This window comes from Girardinichthys multiradiatus, chromosome 9 (genome assembly GCF_021462225.1).
Source record: "Girardinichthys multiradiatus isolate DD_20200921_A chromosome 9, DD_fGirMul_XY1, whole genome shotgun sequence".
Lineage (NCBI taxonomy): Eukaryota > Metazoa > Chordata > Actinopteri > Cyprinodontiformes > Goodeidae > Girardinichthys > Girardinichthys multiradiatus.
The window spans coordinates 10,330,500-10,348,535 of NC_061802.1; the positions used below are offsets into that span (position 1 = coordinate 10,330,500).

The window sequence follows — 18,036 nt, forward strand, 5'->3', positions numbered from 1 at the left end:
TGTTTTAAATGAGTTTTCAAAATATTAAGCTGCTTTTTAAAAGGTTTATGCTCTGAGTTGCTGTTGTTTCTTGTTGGGGTACAACTACAAACTGCAGTATATTTTATTGGGATTTTATGTGAGCCCTTGTTTATCTCCATCCATCTTCCCATCAACTCTGACGACGTTTGATCTCCCCAATGAGAAAATTAATCCCACAGCATGATGCTGCCACTACTATCAGTCATAATGTGCATTGTTTGATTAGGGTGATGTATGGTGCTCATTTTCTAGCACTCATGGCTTATTTGTATGTATGTCAAAAAGTATAACTTTGGTCTCATCTGACCAGACCAACTTCTTCCACAAACCCCTTTGCAACAACATGATGCTGCTAGCATCATGCGTTACCGTGAGAAGAGTGCTTTGGAGGATTAGTAATGTTTTTTCCTTCCATCAAAGCTTTCTTCCTGCCACTCTTTCATAAAGACCAGATTTGTGGGGGCATGCAACAGATTGTCCCAACTGCGCTCTGGAGCTCTGCAGATGCTTTATAACCTCTACCTGCCCCAAACTTCTCCACAATTTCATCCCTAGCCTGTCTGCTCTGTTCCCTGGTCTTAATGATGCCATCTATTTTTTTAATTTTGTGCTTAAGTTACATAAAGAGACTCGTCTGAATGCAAGTGTTGGCATTGTATTCTGTTTAGTGGTATCAGAGTAAAGGGGGATAAATACACAAATGTGACAAAAGGAAGCATATAAGGCAGGGAAGGCTGAAAAAAATTTATTTTACTAGTGCAGAGAGATAAAAGAAAAGGAAAAGAAATATGATTGCTAAATAAAGATAAGGTAATGAAAAAAACAAGAGTATTTATATATAAAACAAGCAAGATAAAGATGGGATATGAAGAAAACAGGGCAAGTAAACACAGACCATGTGGATCCAGAGAGGCCCGCAACGTATGTGGCACAGTCTAAGACCCCAGACTCAAACAGGGCCTTCATCACTCCAGAAAACCCAACCATTGCACGGAAACCCCCTCCTGAACCTGCTATGGCTATCACGGGAACCTGAAACACACACGCAAAGCCATAATGAGAGTAAAAACAAGAAAGACATGCTTAACCACATCATTGCAACCTACAGAAGTTATAAACAGTACATTCAGTCTGGTTCTTTCTTTCAGTTTAGGGAAGTAACTTCCCTTTGCACAGCTTGAATGCCAAGCTAGCTATATCATGTCTTTGCAGCAGTCCCTTCCCCAGCTTGTGCCTTGATATCTCCAGCTATTTCCTAATTGTTATTGTGTAACACTGGTTCCCAGCCTGTAGCATGCATCATTTCTGAATATTTGCACAGCCAATCTAAGTAGGGAGTCGGAGAATGGTTTTCACAGTACAAGGCTGTAACCGAATACCTCATTCCTCTGTAACTTTTCATACAATGAGGACGGAGCAAGTCTGGCTAGAGATTATCACCAGGCAGAAGGGGCATCATACCAAAACAGCACTGATAGGAAATGAAGCTTATCTAAATGCATGGGAGAAAAGGTTGGAGCTTTGTATCAAAGCTTCCCAGTTCAGAAAAAAAAAAATGTTTGAACCCAGTGATATGATTAGTGATATGTCAGCAAGTCTGAACCAAAGCCTGACTAAACTGTCTAAAGGCAACAGACCTTAATGCTTTGGGCTGTTTTTCTTTGGTCATTTTTCAATAATCTTGCCCGGAGCTAAAGAGAAGGGACAACGTGCAGTAGAACAAAGATCCTATTGTAAGCACACATCAGATTCATCACTACTTTCTACTGATACGTGCTGGCAAATAAAGAATGCAATTTAGTAATGTTAAATGCGCATAAAACTAACCAGAGAATGCGTACAAATGTAAGAAATATTATGTTGCTTCATGTCAGCATCAGGACTTATGTAATGCATTATGAAGAGTAGCTTTTGGAGGCAATATCGGTTTTCCTGTTTTTCTGGTTAGCAGTGAGGTGGCAGGATAAATGTTAGTTTACCTTCCTCAGAAATAAAACAAGTATTTTTTTGTGGAGTGAACTGACTGTGAACTAAACCATAGTGCTTCCTTATTATGTGTCAATTACCAAAATACAGTCTTACGCCTTTTGTAGAATGAATGAACATTCAACAATAATGATCATGATTCTTCCTGTTTTTCTGTGACACAAAAAACAAAACAATACTCTATGTTTCACTTTTTCCATCTTCAGTGATGTAATACAAGCTAACGTTTACAGCTTAAATCTGTTCACTCAGTTTTCATAAAGCATTTTATATTATTCAGAAAGATAACTTCTTCATCAGCATGTGTTCTATGGCACTCTAACTCATAAAAGTTTGGGACCAGCTTCACCAGCTCAGTTTATTTCACCACCAACATATAAATTGCTGATGAGCTTTTAACGCAGTTGGAACCACATTGTTTCTATTTCAACTGGGCTCTGACATATCCCAAATGTATATAAGTTACAGTTCCTTGCAAGAATGATCATACCTCATAAATTCAACTAGAAATGTAAAATAATTGCCTCTGCAGGTCTGTTCTTACCTCCTCAGGAGAGCTGGGAAGGAAGCGAGGCTTCTCCATGTCGAGGAGCTTTTTAATGCCGAGCATCACTCTTTCTCTGCGAGTGTGTCTGAACTGTTTCTCTTTCTCACAGAGGGCCAGGCTGAACCTCAGGTCCAAGTTTGTCCTGAAGATACAAAAAACAAGCTTTAGATTTTACTAAGATGATGAGTCATGTTGAGCTGACAGGTGGTTAGAGAAAAAATAGTACGCAGGATGATCTAAGCTGATCTAGGTCAGATAAGATCGGCTGGTTGGTCTGGTGTGAAACACACATACAAACTCTACAAAACCTTCATCACTCACCGTCAGATTGTGACTAACATTTTTTAGAACATTACCTTAAATGCTGCTTCTGATTCTTTAAACTCTTTAAACTTTATTAACCAATATTGCTTGTTAAATTTAATTAAATAACATACAATTTTAATTAAAATACATACCAGATTTCCACTGTCATCTCCAAGTGTACTTTGGTTGCCTGTAAACATAAATAATACAGGGGTTTTAAAGTGTGACAGGGGCCACAGCAGGAGAAAATCTATACAAAATGGAAAGAGATGTTACACTCTTGGCACACAACCAGCTCAATGAACATGTAAATACATTCTTTCATGACAATGGTTACTTAAGCTTTACTAAAATCATCTGAGGTCTGAAGTGCTAATTTTCTCAGTAAACCATATTTACATAATTTCTTTGGTAGTTATTTGTGAGAATTTAAATCAAGGGTAAAGATTTTCCAACCACATTTGCCATTCATATGAGTATAAGGATGAATAAACGGAGGTCACAGGCTTACTTTTCCAAAACTGAAAATTTCCAGCTTTGTTTGGCCCACTTTGAGCTTGGTGATGTCGAAGGATGCCGTCCCAAGTGTCTCATCCATCACATAATTGGCATCCATTAATGTTAGCTGATTGGAAAAAAGAGGTTAGTGCTTTAGTTTATGCTTTAGAACGTGTTAATGACAGAGTGTGAGTAATTTTGGAATAGGTTCAACAAGAAATTAAGTTAAATTAAAGTAACATTTAAAAAATTGTCCAGGAAAAAAATTTATAAATTTTTTCTTGGATGAGACTAAACATTTAGAGTCACCGTGACCCTGTTTTGTAGTGATAATGCTACTGAAATACGTCATAATAACACAATCTGTGTTTATATGGATTTGCGCTCCGCTCCGTCCTTACTCAGTCATCCTGTACAGAACTACACCGGACTATCAAATCAATGTCTCACCTCCAGGACATTCGGCTGGCTGGGGTCTAAAATAAAATGAAAGGTCTCATTCCATTTTGGATTGATGTTGTTGTCAATGTGCTTAGTCCTCTTCCTGCTCTCCGGGGCCGTTGGGATGAACAACTCCATATATGGATCTGGAGTATCCACTAAACACATACAGGTTGGGTAGAGTTACTAAATGGTAATAAATGTTACTTGCCAGACTGGGATTTTGTGTCATTGGGAAAAAATATATCTGAGCAAACAGAGTTTGCAAATGGGGTTCCTCAAGGCTCTATTCTGGGATTTCTTCTATTTAATATTCCTACGCTCCCCATAGCCCAGATTACATAGTATTACAACAGTTCTTACTATACGTATGCAACTTTATTTTTCCCAATTATCTCATGATCATAGTCTGTTACAGAAAAAATACATATCATATAATTCCTTTATATTAGCTGTATAAATGAGGCTGTACATATAAAGCTGCCTTTCCTTGTCCAAACAGCATTTAAAAGAATGCTCGAAATACCATGATTATTTATTTTAATTTTTTTAACAAATATGCACACAAACGTATCTACTCAAAATAATGAATGCATGTAACATTCAGATTCATGATTCCTAAAAAATAAGTTTTAGTACTTACGTAGGTCACCCAGTGCTCCTTTGGTAACATTTTCAGCACGAACCACTGTCACAGTGAATTTGTGAGAAATGTGATGTTCTACCTGCAACACATTTTTTTTTAAAATCAGATTCACTGTCTTGGGTGAGAAATTCTGTGAAACCACAATAAAGATGATGATAACAGATCTGCATGAGAAACTAACGAGTTGACCAGATTTATTGCACACACGACGGATGGAGAATCTCAACAAGTAGGATCAAAACTATTCAAAAGAAGCTCCCCCAATGCCCCCACACAACTTCCATCGAGTTGAAACAATTTTATGGTCCACAGCATCAAAAATGTCAGTCAGCCAAAAAGTATGTATGCAGTATATGACCTACGGTCTAAAGCCCTGAAAATGCCAGAAAAATTGATTGGATGACCGAAGTTTGCTATGGCTTGCAGAGAGATGGCTTTTTAGCTATTTAAAAATATTTCTGGTCAGAAGCTGTTGCTGATATTAGCTGGCTAAATTTTGTTTGCACTGTTTTGTTTGTCTTTTCACATTTCCTAAAATAACAATGTTTATAAACGAGCTGAATTGCAAAAAAAGATTAAATTCTGCTCTTTACATTTTTACTGAATTTAAATTTAAGCGTTTATGTAATATTGTTTAAAAGTCAAAATAGCTAAATATTACAAATAACTGTATAACATACTGTCTGTAATGATCAAAATGCTGTTTTATTTTAACAGCAGTAGGAATAATTGCTGCTTTTTTGTTTTTAATAAAACGTATTAGATCATCCTATACATTTTTGTTTTAAATGTTTGGGTCACAACCTGATACTGTGAAACTCTGCTATTTCCACATAGGTTCATCATAACATATCATACCATCTTTATTTAAAGACCATCATACCATGAGAATCACATACCAGTACATGTTTTTCATATACACAGGAAGGTTCACACATTCCCATACTCACAATTATATTGGAAGCCATTGCAATGTGTTGGGTGAGTAAAACTCAGGAAAGTCCTCAACGTGATGCAAGCTTTAACTCAGGAGAACATCTCAGTCACAAACTGATGCAGTTAGTCTGAAACACACAAAAAAATGCTGATTTAGGTGAAGTTCAGATTTTTTCCCCTAGAACTATAACAAACAGAATTCTGCTGATGTAAACTTTGTTTTACATCAAAGGTTAAATATGACCCAATCTTTGTCTGATGAGACAAAGATTGAACTCCTTGGTGTGAATGCCAGGTGTCATGTCTGGAGGTAACCAGGTACCAGGCCAATACCAGCCCTATAGTGAAGCTTGGTGGTGGCATGAGCGTCATGCTATGTGGATGTTTTTCAGCAGCAGGAACTGGCAGACTAGTCATGATAGAAGGAAAGATGAATGCAGAAATGTACAGAGACATCCTGGGTGAAAACCTGGTCCAAGCCAGGTTCTTAAAGGAATGGCCCCATTCTGTGAATGTCCTGGAGAGGCCAAGCCAGAGTCCAGATTTGAATCTGATTGAACATCTCTGGAGAGATCTGAAAAGGGATGTGCACAGACATCTCCCATCCAACGTGATGGAGCTTGGGATGTACTGCCAAGAAGAACGGGCGAAACTGCCTAAAGATAGGTGTGCTAAGCTTGTGGCATCATGTTCAAAAACACTTGACGCTGTAAAAGTTGGATCAACAAAGCATTAAGTAAAGGCTGTGAATACTACAAATGTGCAAATTGCAACAATCTCAACCAAACTTCTTTCACATTGTCATAATGGGGTATCGGATGTATTTTCTGTTATGTTTCTGGAGGGATCGCATGCATGCATAAAGAGATGATGCAAACTTCAAGCAGAAAGAACCCAACCTGGGATTTGAACCCAGGACCTTCCTGATGACAGGCTAAAGTTCTAACAACTGCCGTGGATGCAGAGCAGGAGCTAAGAGAAGGGAGAGAAGGAGGAAGTTCAAACCATCTCTTCCGTCGATTATGATGGGCAATGTGAGATTGTTGGGAAACAAGTTGGATGAACTCCAAGCCCTACAAAGGACCCAGCCAGAGTACCGGGTGTTGTGGAATTTTCTTAACAAAGTGGGTAGAAGTTGACTCATAACAAGAGAAAATCCGGACTTTGTCTTTTTAAGTTTTATTCAAAGGCATTCAGCGTTTGAATGACTCTGTCACTGAGGTTAGTCAGTAAAGCAGAGCAGAGAGGTTCAACATTTACACACAGTATTTATACCAGAACATGACAGTGTTATCTCAACTTCAAAGAGTCTGTGTTTTACAACCCCAGACCCTTCTCGGGTTCAGAGGTGACAAAGTTATCTAGGAACCCATCTGTCCTTCCCAACATATCATCCTAACTGTGGGTTTTAACCATTAAACTTCTGATAATGGCTTTTACAGCTTCCTCCCCTAACACAGATGCTCAGAGGAGTGAGGTAACCCAAAGGTCATACACTTTAGAATGCTTACTGCAAGAATTTCCATCACATGGGCATGCAGTATTATGTGTTTTACTGAGACATGGCTGCAGGATCATATCCCGACTCCAGCGTCTCTCTGCCGGGCTTTTTAACCATACGAGCACAGAGCTTTAAAGAGAAGCGGCAAATGTAAAGGAGGTGGACAGGAGGTGGCAGTACTTGTGAACAACAGATGGTGTAATCCAGGACATGTTACTGTGAAGTGTCATCTCTGCAGCCAAGATATTGAACTGTTGGCAGTAAATTTTCGTCCATATGATTTACCCAGAGAGTTCACCAGTGTTATTTTGGCAACAGTTTACGTTTCACCTTCCACTGTTGCCGACACTGCGTGTGATGCCATCAGCTCAGTTGTTGCTAAGCTACAGACACAAAATCCCAATGCTGTTGTGGCAATTTCTGGTGATTTTAACCATGCTTCACTCTCTGCTACACTTCCAACATTTCAACAGTTTGTCAGCTGCTCTACCAGAGAAAACAAAACATTGGATTTGTTTTATGCAAATGTCAAGGACTCATACATCTCTATAGCAAGACCTCCTCTAGGCAAATCAGATCACAATCTTGTTTTTCTCTGCTCGAAATATACGCCCCTTGTTCAGAGGCAACCTGTAATAAAGAGGACTTTGAGAAAATGGTCACAGGAAGCTGAAGAAGCTCTGCAAGGTTGCTTTGAGGCTACAGACTGGGACGCACTGTGCCAGCCACATGGAGAGGACATCAATGCCATGACTGAGTGTGTAACCGACTATATAAACTTCTGTGTGGATAACACCATCCCCACCAGAACCGTGAGATGCTTCCCCAATAACAAACCTTGGATCACCAGTGATCTGAAGGACCTGCTTAACAAGAAAAAAAGAGCCTTCAGAGAGGGAGACAGAGAATTATTGAGGAGTATACAGAAGCAACTTAAAGTCAAGATAAGAGACAGCAAGGATGTATACAAGAAGAAGCTGGAGACCAAGCTCCAGCAAAACAATATCAGAGATGTGTGGACAGGGATGAAGAAGATCACAGGCTTCAAGCAGAAGGATGATCAGACCGATGGAGGTCTGGACAGAGCCAATTAAATGAACACATTCTTCAATAGGGTCAGTTCAGAAACAAGCTCAGCATCCTCCTCTCCTGCTCACAGCCAAACAGACATTCCACCTTCCTTTGGCCCACAGGACCCACAGCTGTCCAGTAACACCTCACATTTTTTATCTTCCACCTCAGCCATGGACCCTTCTGCTTCTACATGTTTGCCCTCAACCATATCAGAAGATGCTGATGCTTCCTTTGCTTCCCCCTTCCACCTGTGTGTCTCAAGAAGTCAAGTGAAGATGCAACTGGAGAGACTGAATCGGAATAAGGCTGCAGGTCCAGATCATGTCAGCGCTAGAGTCCTGAAGGACTGTGCAGAGCAGCTCTGTGGGATTCTGCAGCACCTCTTCAACCTTAGCCTGGCCCAGAAGACGGTTGCGGTGTTGTGGAAGACCTCTTGTCTTGTTCTGGTACCAAAGAAAACTCACCCATCAGTCCTCAATGACTATAGACTTGTTGCCCTGACATCCCACATCATGAAGGTCCTAGAGAGACTCCTGTTGGCCCACCTGAGTCAGCAAACAGTAAACCATCAGGACCACCTTCAGTTTGCTTATCGCTGTGGAGTTGGAGTTGAAGATGCCATCATACACCTGCTACAACAAACCCACTGTCATCTGGACAAAGCCAGCAGCACTGTGAGGATCATGTTCTTTTATTTCTCCAGAGCATTTAATACAATCCAACCTGATTTGCTTTGTCAGAAACTCCAGAAGACTCAGGTGGAGGCCTCAACAATCTCCTGGATCAAAGACTACCTGACCAACAGACCACAGTTTGTGAGACTGAAGGGTTGTGTGTCTAACCAGGTAGTCAGCAGCACAGGAGCACCACAGGGGACTGTACTCTCACCATTCCTCTTCACTCTGTACACCTCAGACTTCCAGTACAATACAGACTCCTGTCATCTGCAGAAATACTTGGATGATTCTGCAGTCATGGGGTGGATCAGAGATGGACAAGAAGCTGAATACAGGAAGGTGGTGGACCACTTTGTGGCATGGTGTGGAAACAGTCATCTCATTTTGAACGTGACTAAAACGAAGGAGATTATTGTAGATTTTAAGAGAAACAGGAATGAGACAAAAACTATTTCTATCATGGGAGAAGAAGTGGAGGTGGTGGAGGAGTATAAATACCTCGGTGTTCACCTGGACAACAGACTAGAGTGGAGATGCAACTGTGAAGCCGTCTACAAGAAGGGACAGAGCAGACTGTACTTCTTGAGGAAGCTTAGGTCCTTTGGTGTTTGCAGCAAGATGCTGCATATCTTCTATAAGTCTGTTGTGGAGAGTATGATCTCTTCTGCCATCATCTGCTGGGGAAGCAGCATCAGAGCCAGGGACTTAAAAGAGCTCAACAAGCTGATAAAAAAGGCTGGCTCTGTTCTGGGGACTCCTCTGGAGATCATTGTGGAAAGACGGATTCTTCATAAAATGAAGAATATTATGGAGAACCCCGAGCATCCTCTTCATGAGACTGTCCTACAACAACAGAGTGTCTTCAGTCAGAGGCTTCTTCAGATCTGCTGTAAGACCGAGCACTACAGGAGATCCTTCCTGCCCACAGCCATCAGCATCTACACGTCTTAGTGTATTACCCACAGTAACCTTGGAAACAGTGGTTCCAGCTCTCTTTGGGTCATTAACAGTTTCAATTCATTTTATTTATATAGCGCCAATTCACAACACATGTTGTCTTTCATCCTGCCACTCTTTAATAAAGGGCAGATTCATGGAGTGCATGACTTTTAGTTGTCCAGTCAAAATATTTCCCTACCTGAGCTATGGATCTCTGCAGCTCCTTATGCAATTGTGCCATAAGCCTGTCAGTACTGAATTATAAATTGAACAGAATTTCCCATTCAAAGCCTGGGATTGTTTGTTATTACCCCTGACCTGTCTGCTGTGGTACTTGATCTTTGTGATGCTGTTTGTCCACTAAAGTTCTCTAAAATAGCTCTAAGGCAGGGGTCTTGAAACTCCAGTCCTGCTACTTTAACATGTGTCCCTGGTCCAACACACCTGAATCAAATGGCTGAATTACCCCCTCAGTACGCAGTCAAGTTCTACAGAGTCCTGCTAATGGCCTGATTATTTGACTCAGGTGTGTTAAAGCAGAGACACTACTAAAGGTTGCAGGACATTGCCCCTCGAGGACTGAGGTTAAAGATCCCTCTTTGAGGACTCTGCTAATTAGGGTCACTTATGATGACAGTTGATTGCACATGACTTTATTTAGGGCTACCAGAAGAAAGGAGGCTGAAAAGAAATGTATGTACATTTCCTCACTTTATTAGTTAATAATTGGGACAACCGTTTCCCAATTATGCACTACGTTCTATATATCACATTAAAACCCAATAAATACATTAAAGTTTGTGGTTTTAAGGTGAAGTCAATGGGTATGAATACTTTTGCAAGGCTCTGTTTCTTTGATGTCCATAATAGGACTATACAAATAGGTTGCAGTAAAATACCCAGGAATAAAATGTAAAGCTGGGTGTGTATTTGCAAAAGAGGTGATTATTTTTAGCCGCATAAATGATTTCACTCTTCAGAAATTTGCCTGAATGGTGCAGGGATATGCATGGCCTTGGTGATATAGCAGCTGCAGTTCATTTAGTCATTTCTGCTCATCAAAGCGTGTCCTCATCAGGGGGACAGAGAGCACGTAGATGGGTCTGTGTGTCCACTGCAGCCGTCACGTACTTTGCAACAAAGGCTCTTCAAATTGTGAAGGTGCCAGCTCTCAGCGCTGGCTGCCATGGCTCTCCAGCACACAATGAGCTCATGCGGGCGGCCCCCGCAGCAATAACATTTTCATAACGTACAGCAAGCTGCCATGATGCAAAACAGCTGCAGCAATTAAACTTTTTTATTAACAGGATGCTTTCTCTTGTCTCTTGTCTCTTCTCAGGACTACTACAGTGAGAAAACCTTGCAGTGTTTCACAAGCGACTCTAAAAACCGCCCTTCGACACCATCAACTGGTTTAGCCTGATTCTTCTGAAACGGACTGACAATGTTGTGGCTATTAACTTTTCGTCATTTTTAAAGCATTGTCTTTGATAATGCAAAAGAATACAGATGACAGTAAGAGCTACACATTAAAATTCAAGCTCACTGATATAATCTACTTATTTAGTGGTTTTCTCTGTCTCCTCCAGCAACAAGTTATATTTACAATGATCTGACAAATTTAGGTGTTAAAACGGACATTTATCAATTGAACTTTTAAAATGCACTTTAAAGTGGGTAAATAATATATTTTCAGCTTCCTTATTCTGGGTGAACGTCCACGAAGACACTGCATTAACCCTTCAAACCCAGCTTCAGTAGAAGGTAGTCGAGATTCTCGGTCACAAAAGACGCGACATCGTGTGCAAATAAAGAAGAAACAGAAACGTACCTGAACAAGTTAGCGTTTCAACTAATACATCCATTTAAACGTGTCATGTTGAGCGAGAATATCGTACTGCAGGAATGAAGATGGAGGAGGCGCTTCTCTGCACCCGGTAGTCGGGAACGGTTAACTACAACAAACTAATGCAACAGATAAAAATAAGTTGAATGAGTAAACTACAGGAACTACAGGAAAAAGCTAATTTGTCAAAGAAAAAAAAGTCGTGGAAATCCCAGAGTATGTTTAAAAATTGACTCAGCAGGAAAGTGGTGGTAACTCCCCCCCAGTGAACCTTTCCAAGTGCGCTCTAGCGCGTACTTCCTCCACAAGAGGCCACTTTTTTCCCTTTTAAAAAATGACGGAAGTTATGACACAGCAATGACGACAAGTTATAATATTTGTCTATTTTATACGCTGCCGTCTGGATCAACGAGTTGCTCATTCTTACTCAACTTTTTTCTTCAATGGGGTTTAATATTTTCCATGTAATATTTATAAGTATTACAGTTACATCATATTTTCATTTTATTCGTCTAACAAGAACATCGATTTATTCAACAATAAAGTATGGTCCCTTTACGTTTGCTTGAGAAGCAATTATCTTGCCATTTATACGTAATGCATGCAGATAAATAATGTAATTACTGATATAAATAGTAGGCAAATGAACTGCATTTAAGTCGAAGCATGAGGTTTAGGTCCTCCTGAGTAGAACCACTTTGGTTGGACGTTCCTCTTCTGATTAACTTCAAGGCTAAAACATCTAAAACATTGTTTGAATGGGTCTCATTCGGCGTGACCGTCCATATAATCCACCAGCAACAAGAAATCGGATTTTTGATTTGTATTACAGAAAACAAAACAAAATAAAAAACTATTGTATATTTTATAAACCGACAATTTACCATAAAAGGAATAGGCCGAAGCCAAGGTCTATTTATGCCTACCATTTTCGATCCGTAAGACTCAGCAGTATATATATATATATATATATATATATATAAACATCTACTCTCCTTATACATACACACATGTACATTTTATATATATGTATATACATACATACACATACACACTTACACTACATACATGATTACATTATACACGTATACATCTACATAGCAGTATATGCCATATGATTTCAAAGAACAGGAAAATAATAACGATAATTAAAAGAACAAATACTATTTATTTATTTTTATTAATTTATTGATCATTTAATTAAAAAAAAAAACCTTCAAACCTTCTCAATGTCAACCTATGTTTTGCGTCTTCCGGATTTATCTTCAGCGATTAGCGATAATAACATAAAACTACGTATAACAATAATAATAATAATAATAATGTCAAACACAGTGCATCTCTTTCACTCAATTTCAGTGGTCTATGATAGTAACATCTTAAATAGTCCAGTATTTTTATACTAATACTACTACTACTACCACTAATAGTGGTAGTAGTAGTAGTAGATGGTGGTATTATGATAATACCACCATCATCCTAATGTAACGGCCGGATGTTGGATTAGAAAAAGTTTATTTTATGCTGCAGTACTTTTTTTGTGGGCGGGAACTGCGAAAACGTCGGATATAAACGGACGCTTCGGGTCTGGGACTTCACACTTGCTACTGCTACTCGCAGAGGAGGACAGGAGAAACTAGGACTTTAAGAAAAAGGAATACATAACACAAAGATTGGACAGAGCTTTTATAGCATGAACAGACTTACGGTTGCAGTTTTCCTGCTGGCAGTTTGCTTTTCTTTCTGCAAAGGAGGTAAGAAAATCACTTTAAAATTAAATTCGCGCAATTTTCTGTTAGTTATGTGTAACTGAAAATACACTTTTTTAGATAACGTCTGACTGTCGTGTCAGTGTCTGAATAATGTCAATGAAATGTTGAAAATGCTTTCTCGCATACTGATTTTTGACTAAATGTGTCAGTTGTAGGGAACCCCTGCTGCTCAGAGCCATGCCAGAACAGGGGTGTCTGCACCGCAATGGGATCAGATAACTATGACTGTGACTGCACACGCACTGGATATTATGGACAAAACTGCACAACGCGTAAGTATATTAAGAGAAAACCAAATTTAATTGGAAATTGTTGCAATTTAGCTTCTGTTAACATGTTGACTCATCTTTCTCATTTTTGTCATTTGTAGCTGAATTTCTCACCTGGATAAAGATTTCCCTGAAGCCCACGCCCAACACGGTCCACTACATCCTGACCCACTTCAAGGGTTTCTGGAACATCATCAACAACATTTCATTTCTCAGAGATGCCATCATGAAATACGTGCTCACTTGTAAGTCCCTTTAATGCTCAGGCAGGAAATTATTAAGCAACTTATGTAGCAAAACTTAAAGGGTTTATACCAAAAACAACAACAGAAAATATCTGAATAACAGTTTTTTTTCATCATTCCAGCTCGATCCCATATGATCGACAGTCCTCCCACTTATAATGCGGATTATGGATATAAAAGCTGGGAAGCCTATTCCAACCTGTCTTACTATACTCGTGCTCTTCCTCCTGTTCCGGAGGACTGCCCAACCCCTATGGGAGTAGTTGGTGAGTGCAAGTTTTGCGTCCGAGTAGAACCAGTTTTCTTAGTTTCCTATTTAAAGCACAGGATTATCCTGTTCCTATTACATCAGTGAAAAATCATAATAAGATCTTTTGTTTTTCTTCTGGAGTGAGTGGAAATAGTCTTAAGCAAGCAGGCCCAAACCTGTCCCAGCATGCCAAAAATTATTCCAGTCTTTGCCCTGAAATTATATCATAGACACAAACTGACTTGCTACTGTGTTTTAAGCTCATGTTTCTCTTCCTGTTTCCAGGTAAAAAGGAGCTACCTGATGTTAAGGTTTTGGCTGAGAAGCTCTTGGTAAGGAGACGGTTTATTCCAGACCCACAAGGTACCAGCTTGATGTTTGCGTTTTTCGCGCAGCACTTCACACACCAGTTCTTCAAGTCTGATATGAAGAACGGACCTGCTTTTACAGTGGCTAAAGGCCATGGGGTGAGTAGTCTAATGTCATATAAAACTGATTTAAAAGGCAAGACTTCTAGTAAGTAAAAATAACTTGTGACCTAAAAATGCTTTTAAATTTTTTAGGTGGATCTCGGACACATTTATGGTGACAACCTGGAGAAACAACACAAGCTCAGGCTTTTTAAGGATGGCAAGCTTAAATATCAGGTCAGCACTGAGAAAGCCATCCTTCATGTAGATAAAGACCTCGAATCCACATCTGTGTCTCACAGTTCCTCCTTCTTGTGTAACTCTGCAGACGCTAAATGGTGAGGTGTACCCCCCATTGGTTAAGGATGTTGGTGTCGAAATGCACTACCCGCCACACGTCGCAGACTCTCAGCGCTTTGCTGTTGGCCACGAGGCGTTTGGCCTGGTACCTGGCCTCATGATGTACGCCACCATCTGGCTCCGTGAACACAATCGAGTGTGCGACGTTTTGAAGGAAGTTCATCCCGACTGGGATGACGAAAGACTCTTCCAGACGACTCGGCTCATTCTTATTGGTGAGAAATTCTGACTTCTGCGAAGAGAGTTTAAACATGTTTCCTGTAACACCACCACAAATATGAAATGACTGATTATATTTCCAGAGTAGAGGAAGTTGTGCTTTTAGTTTTTGGAATGGAGCCATTGATCACAGTGAGAGTAGCGTGACCAGGATTTGCAGTAATTAAACAGTAGTTTCCTTTTTGCTACAGAAAGAGGAAATGTTTTTCAGAACACAAGTTAAGAAGTAGTAAAATGAAGCCTATATTTGACTAAATATTTAATTAATCCATTTGTTCCTGTAGGCGAGACCATCAAGATTGTGATCGAGGACTATGTGCAGCACCTGAGTGGATATCACTTCAAACTCAAATTTGACCCAGAGCTGCTCTTCAACCAGCGCTTCCAGTACCAAAACCGCATCGCATCCGAGTTCAACACCCTGTACCACTGGCACCCGCTGATGCCTGACAGTTTCCACATCGAGGAGAGGGATTACAGCTACAAAGAGTTTGTCTTCAACACCTCTGTGATGACTGAGCACGGCATCGGGGGCCTGGTGGATTCATTTACCAAGCAGATTGCAGGACGGGTAAGGATTCTTAGCGCATCTGCAGAAATTGTACCAATCACATAGCTTCAAAGCTTCATGACTTTAAAATTTGTATTCCCCATTTACAGGTTGCTGGTGGTCGCAATGTCCCAGGACCCATCTTGTATGTCGCCATCAAGTCCATTGAGAACAGCAGACAAATGCGTTACCAATCCCTCAATGCCTACAGGAAGAGATTCTCCATGCAGCCCTACACCTCATTTGAAGACATGACAGGTGAGACAATTTCAACACCACTAACAAAGCCTAATATGTGCAGGTGGAGCACATGACGCAAAAGGATTAGCCGAGAGATTATTATTGACTATGCAACGTAATGCTAGACTACTGCTGCATTGTTTAATTGTCAACAAGTTTGAAAAGCATGCCCAAAAGCTACTAAACACAGCTCCTGGCAGCACTTAGTTATTAAGTACATGCTTTTGCACTTACAGGTTTGATATTTATTTCCACTTCTGTAAGAGCCAGATGTGCATTTCATCCTGGCATAATGTAAGCAGACTGTCATTACAAAGAGCAAAGATATAAATTTACAAGAGAGACCTGCAGCCTCAGAGAGAGATTGGAAAACTACACCAAGAAGTGTGTCATTTAAGGGAAAGGTTAGATTTTGAAAGCTTCTGAGGAGAAAAAATGAAGATCAGAGTGTAAAGTTAAGAACTCTTCAAAACAGAGAAGTGAGACCAGCCATATTGAACCACAAGCTGAAACTGTTCATCTTTTTCTCTATAGGAGACAAAGAAATGGCCGCCATTCTGGAGGAGCTGTACGGTGACGTCGACGCCGTGGAGCTCTACCCGGGCCTCCTGGTGGAGAAGCCCCGGCAGAACGGCATCTTTGGGGAGACAATGGTGGAGATGGGGGCTCCCTTCTCCCTGAAAGGCCTGATGGGGAATCCCATTTGCTCCCCAGAGTACTGGAAGCCCAGCACCTTTGGAGGCAAAGCCGGGTTCGACATTATCAACACAGCCTCCCTACAGAGGCTAGTCTGCAACAACGTACGAGGTCCCTGTCCAGTGGCATCCTTTAATGTACCCGACGTCAAAGAGACCGGATCTATGACCATCAACTCGAGCACATCGCACTCGCGGGGCAGCAACATAAATCCCACAGTCATTCTTAAAGAAAGGACTTCTGAGCTCTAAATACTGCGTTTAAATGAAAAGATTGTATTTATTATTTATTTATTAATTTATTTTTGTATTTATTCCTCTGTTATATTTATAGATTTCTTTTAAAGGTTTGATTTTATGAGATGTTGTATGTGTATGTATGTTTGTGACTGTCTCTGCTGGTTTGTTAATTTATTAAATTACCAAATAAGTTATTATTTTGATGAACAGATACATTGTAACATAATACTTGAAGTTTTAGACTGTCAGCTACAGAATTCAAATTCATTACATTCCTATTGCTTCCTTAGAAAGATTCCTGTATTTCCATTTATGTTTGCACATGTAGGCCTACAACTGGAAGATTTGCAAAGCAACACTGCTACAGTATACTGGTGACGCTCACAATGACTTAGGTCTGATTTAGTATACAGCAATGTGCATTCCTGTTTTTTATACTGGTGTACAGGTTTTTTTTTTCTTAAAAAGAAAACTTTGAATATCAGTATCTAGATCTAAACTGCATCTTGAGTGAATTGTTGTCTAAGATGAATTGTGTGATATGATGGTAATGTGCAGAATGAGATCATTTCTTGTTTCAATTTAATAAAAGCTGACAGGATTGGCCCTTTTTTCAGAAAGAAAATTGTCTTTTGTTATTTTGGATTACATTTCCCTGCTTCCTTTCTGTCTAATTCAAATGTAAAGCACATTTTAAATTCTCCTGTTCTTTCATTTTTTAGGCCTATTCTTTGTTGTTAAATGTATTATTTAGCCCATAAATTAATAAAGATAAAGCACATACTTTGCTATTGTGCTAACTTTGATGAGGTGCCTCTTAATTCTTTGCATCAAGGGTTCCCAAAGGGGGTTCAGGACCACCCAGGGGGTCGCAAGATGATTGTCAGATTCATTGTGATGGAGGGCAAAAGGGACAAAATTATTATAATTTACTATATTATTATTTATTATATATTATAATTAATATATCATGAAATAAATAAATGTACCATGAAATGTTTCATTAAATAAATAAATTATATATGATGAAATTAAATAATCAAATGTTTAAAAAAATTACTTCATTAAGAAATACATAGAATTATTTCACTCTACATTTTATAAATAAATAACGAGTGTACAAATTATATGTATAATTAGGGGGTTGCCAGTCTCTGGCACTGTTATTTTAGGGGTCATAAGTTGAAAAGTTTGGGAACCCCTGCTCTAGATAACGGTACTTCCTTTCAAAATTACTGCTACACCAGGTAGATATAGGTCAAAAACCTTTAAAGTAAACTGTTTAGTCAGATTTCATTTACTTCCCTATTCTCCTCATTTTGCCAAGATAAACTTCAGTCCTTGCCAGCCTTGATTGTCACAAATGCA

The 18,036-nt window shown here is 39.6% G+C and overlaps 2 protein-coding genes across 2 annotated transcripts in view; one reads left to right on the forward strand and one right to left on the reverse strand.

Moving 5' to 3' along the window:
- pla2g4ab (phospholipase A2, group IVAb (cytosolic, calcium-dependent)) overlaps window positions 1–11,684 on the reverse strand; it is a 42,904-nt gene extending 31,220 nt beyond the window's left edge. The window contains exons 1-8 of the mRNA XM_047375444.1: window positions 11,404–11,684; window positions 5,396–5,509; window positions 4,443–4,524; window positions 3,809–3,957; window positions 3,372–3,485; window positions 3,013–3,050; window positions 2,552–2,696; window positions 917–1,053 (exon numbers count right to left, since the gene is read on the reverse strand). Of these exons, the coding sequence (XP_047231400.1) occupies window positions 917–1,053; window positions 2,552–2,696; window positions 3,013–3,050; window positions 3,372–3,485; window positions 3,809–3,957; window positions 4,443–4,524; window positions 5,396–5,413 (683 nt within the window). The 5' untranslated portion in view covers window positions 5,414–5,509; window positions 11,404–11,684. The remainder of the gene's footprint in view (window positions 1–916; window positions 1,054–2,551; window positions 2,697–3,012; window positions 3,051–3,371; window positions 3,486–3,808; window positions 3,958–4,442; window positions 4,525–5,395; window positions 5,510–11,403) is intronic.
- Window positions 11,685–13,011: 1,327 nt separating this feature from the next.
- On the forward strand, window positions 13,012–17,474 carry ptgs2b (prostaglandin-endoperoxide synthase 2b). Its single transcript, XM_047375365.1, has 10 exons — window positions 13,012–13,172; window positions 13,340–13,462; window positions 13,561–13,704; window positions 13,827–13,970; window positions 14,240–14,421; window positions 14,518–14,601; window positions 14,693–14,939; window positions 15,228–15,514; window positions 15,604–15,751; window positions 16,268–17,474. Exons 1-10 carry the CDS (start codon window positions 13,112–13,114, stop codon window positions 16,678–16,680), a joined length of 1,833 nt encoding a protein of 610 aa, XP_047231321.1. The 5' UTR covers window positions 13,012–13,111; the 3' UTR covers window positions 16,681–17,474.
- The last annotated feature ends 562 nt before the right edge of the window (window positions 17,475–18,036 follow it).

Bases quoted from the DNA above. Each gene is read 5' to 3' on its own strand.
- ptgs2b (XM_047375365.1), top strand. From the start codon at position 13,112: ATGAACAGACTTACGGTTGCAGTTTTCCTGCTGGCAGTTTGCTTTTCT. The intron at 14,422-14,517 runs GTGAGTAGTCTA...TAAATTTTTTAG, and splicing joins CAGTGGCTAAAGGCCATGGG to GTGGATCTCGGACACATTTA. The intron at 14,940-15,227 runs GTGAGAAATTCT...TTGTTCCTGTAG, and splicing joins GACTCGGCTCATTCTTATTG to GCGAGACCATCAAGATTGTG.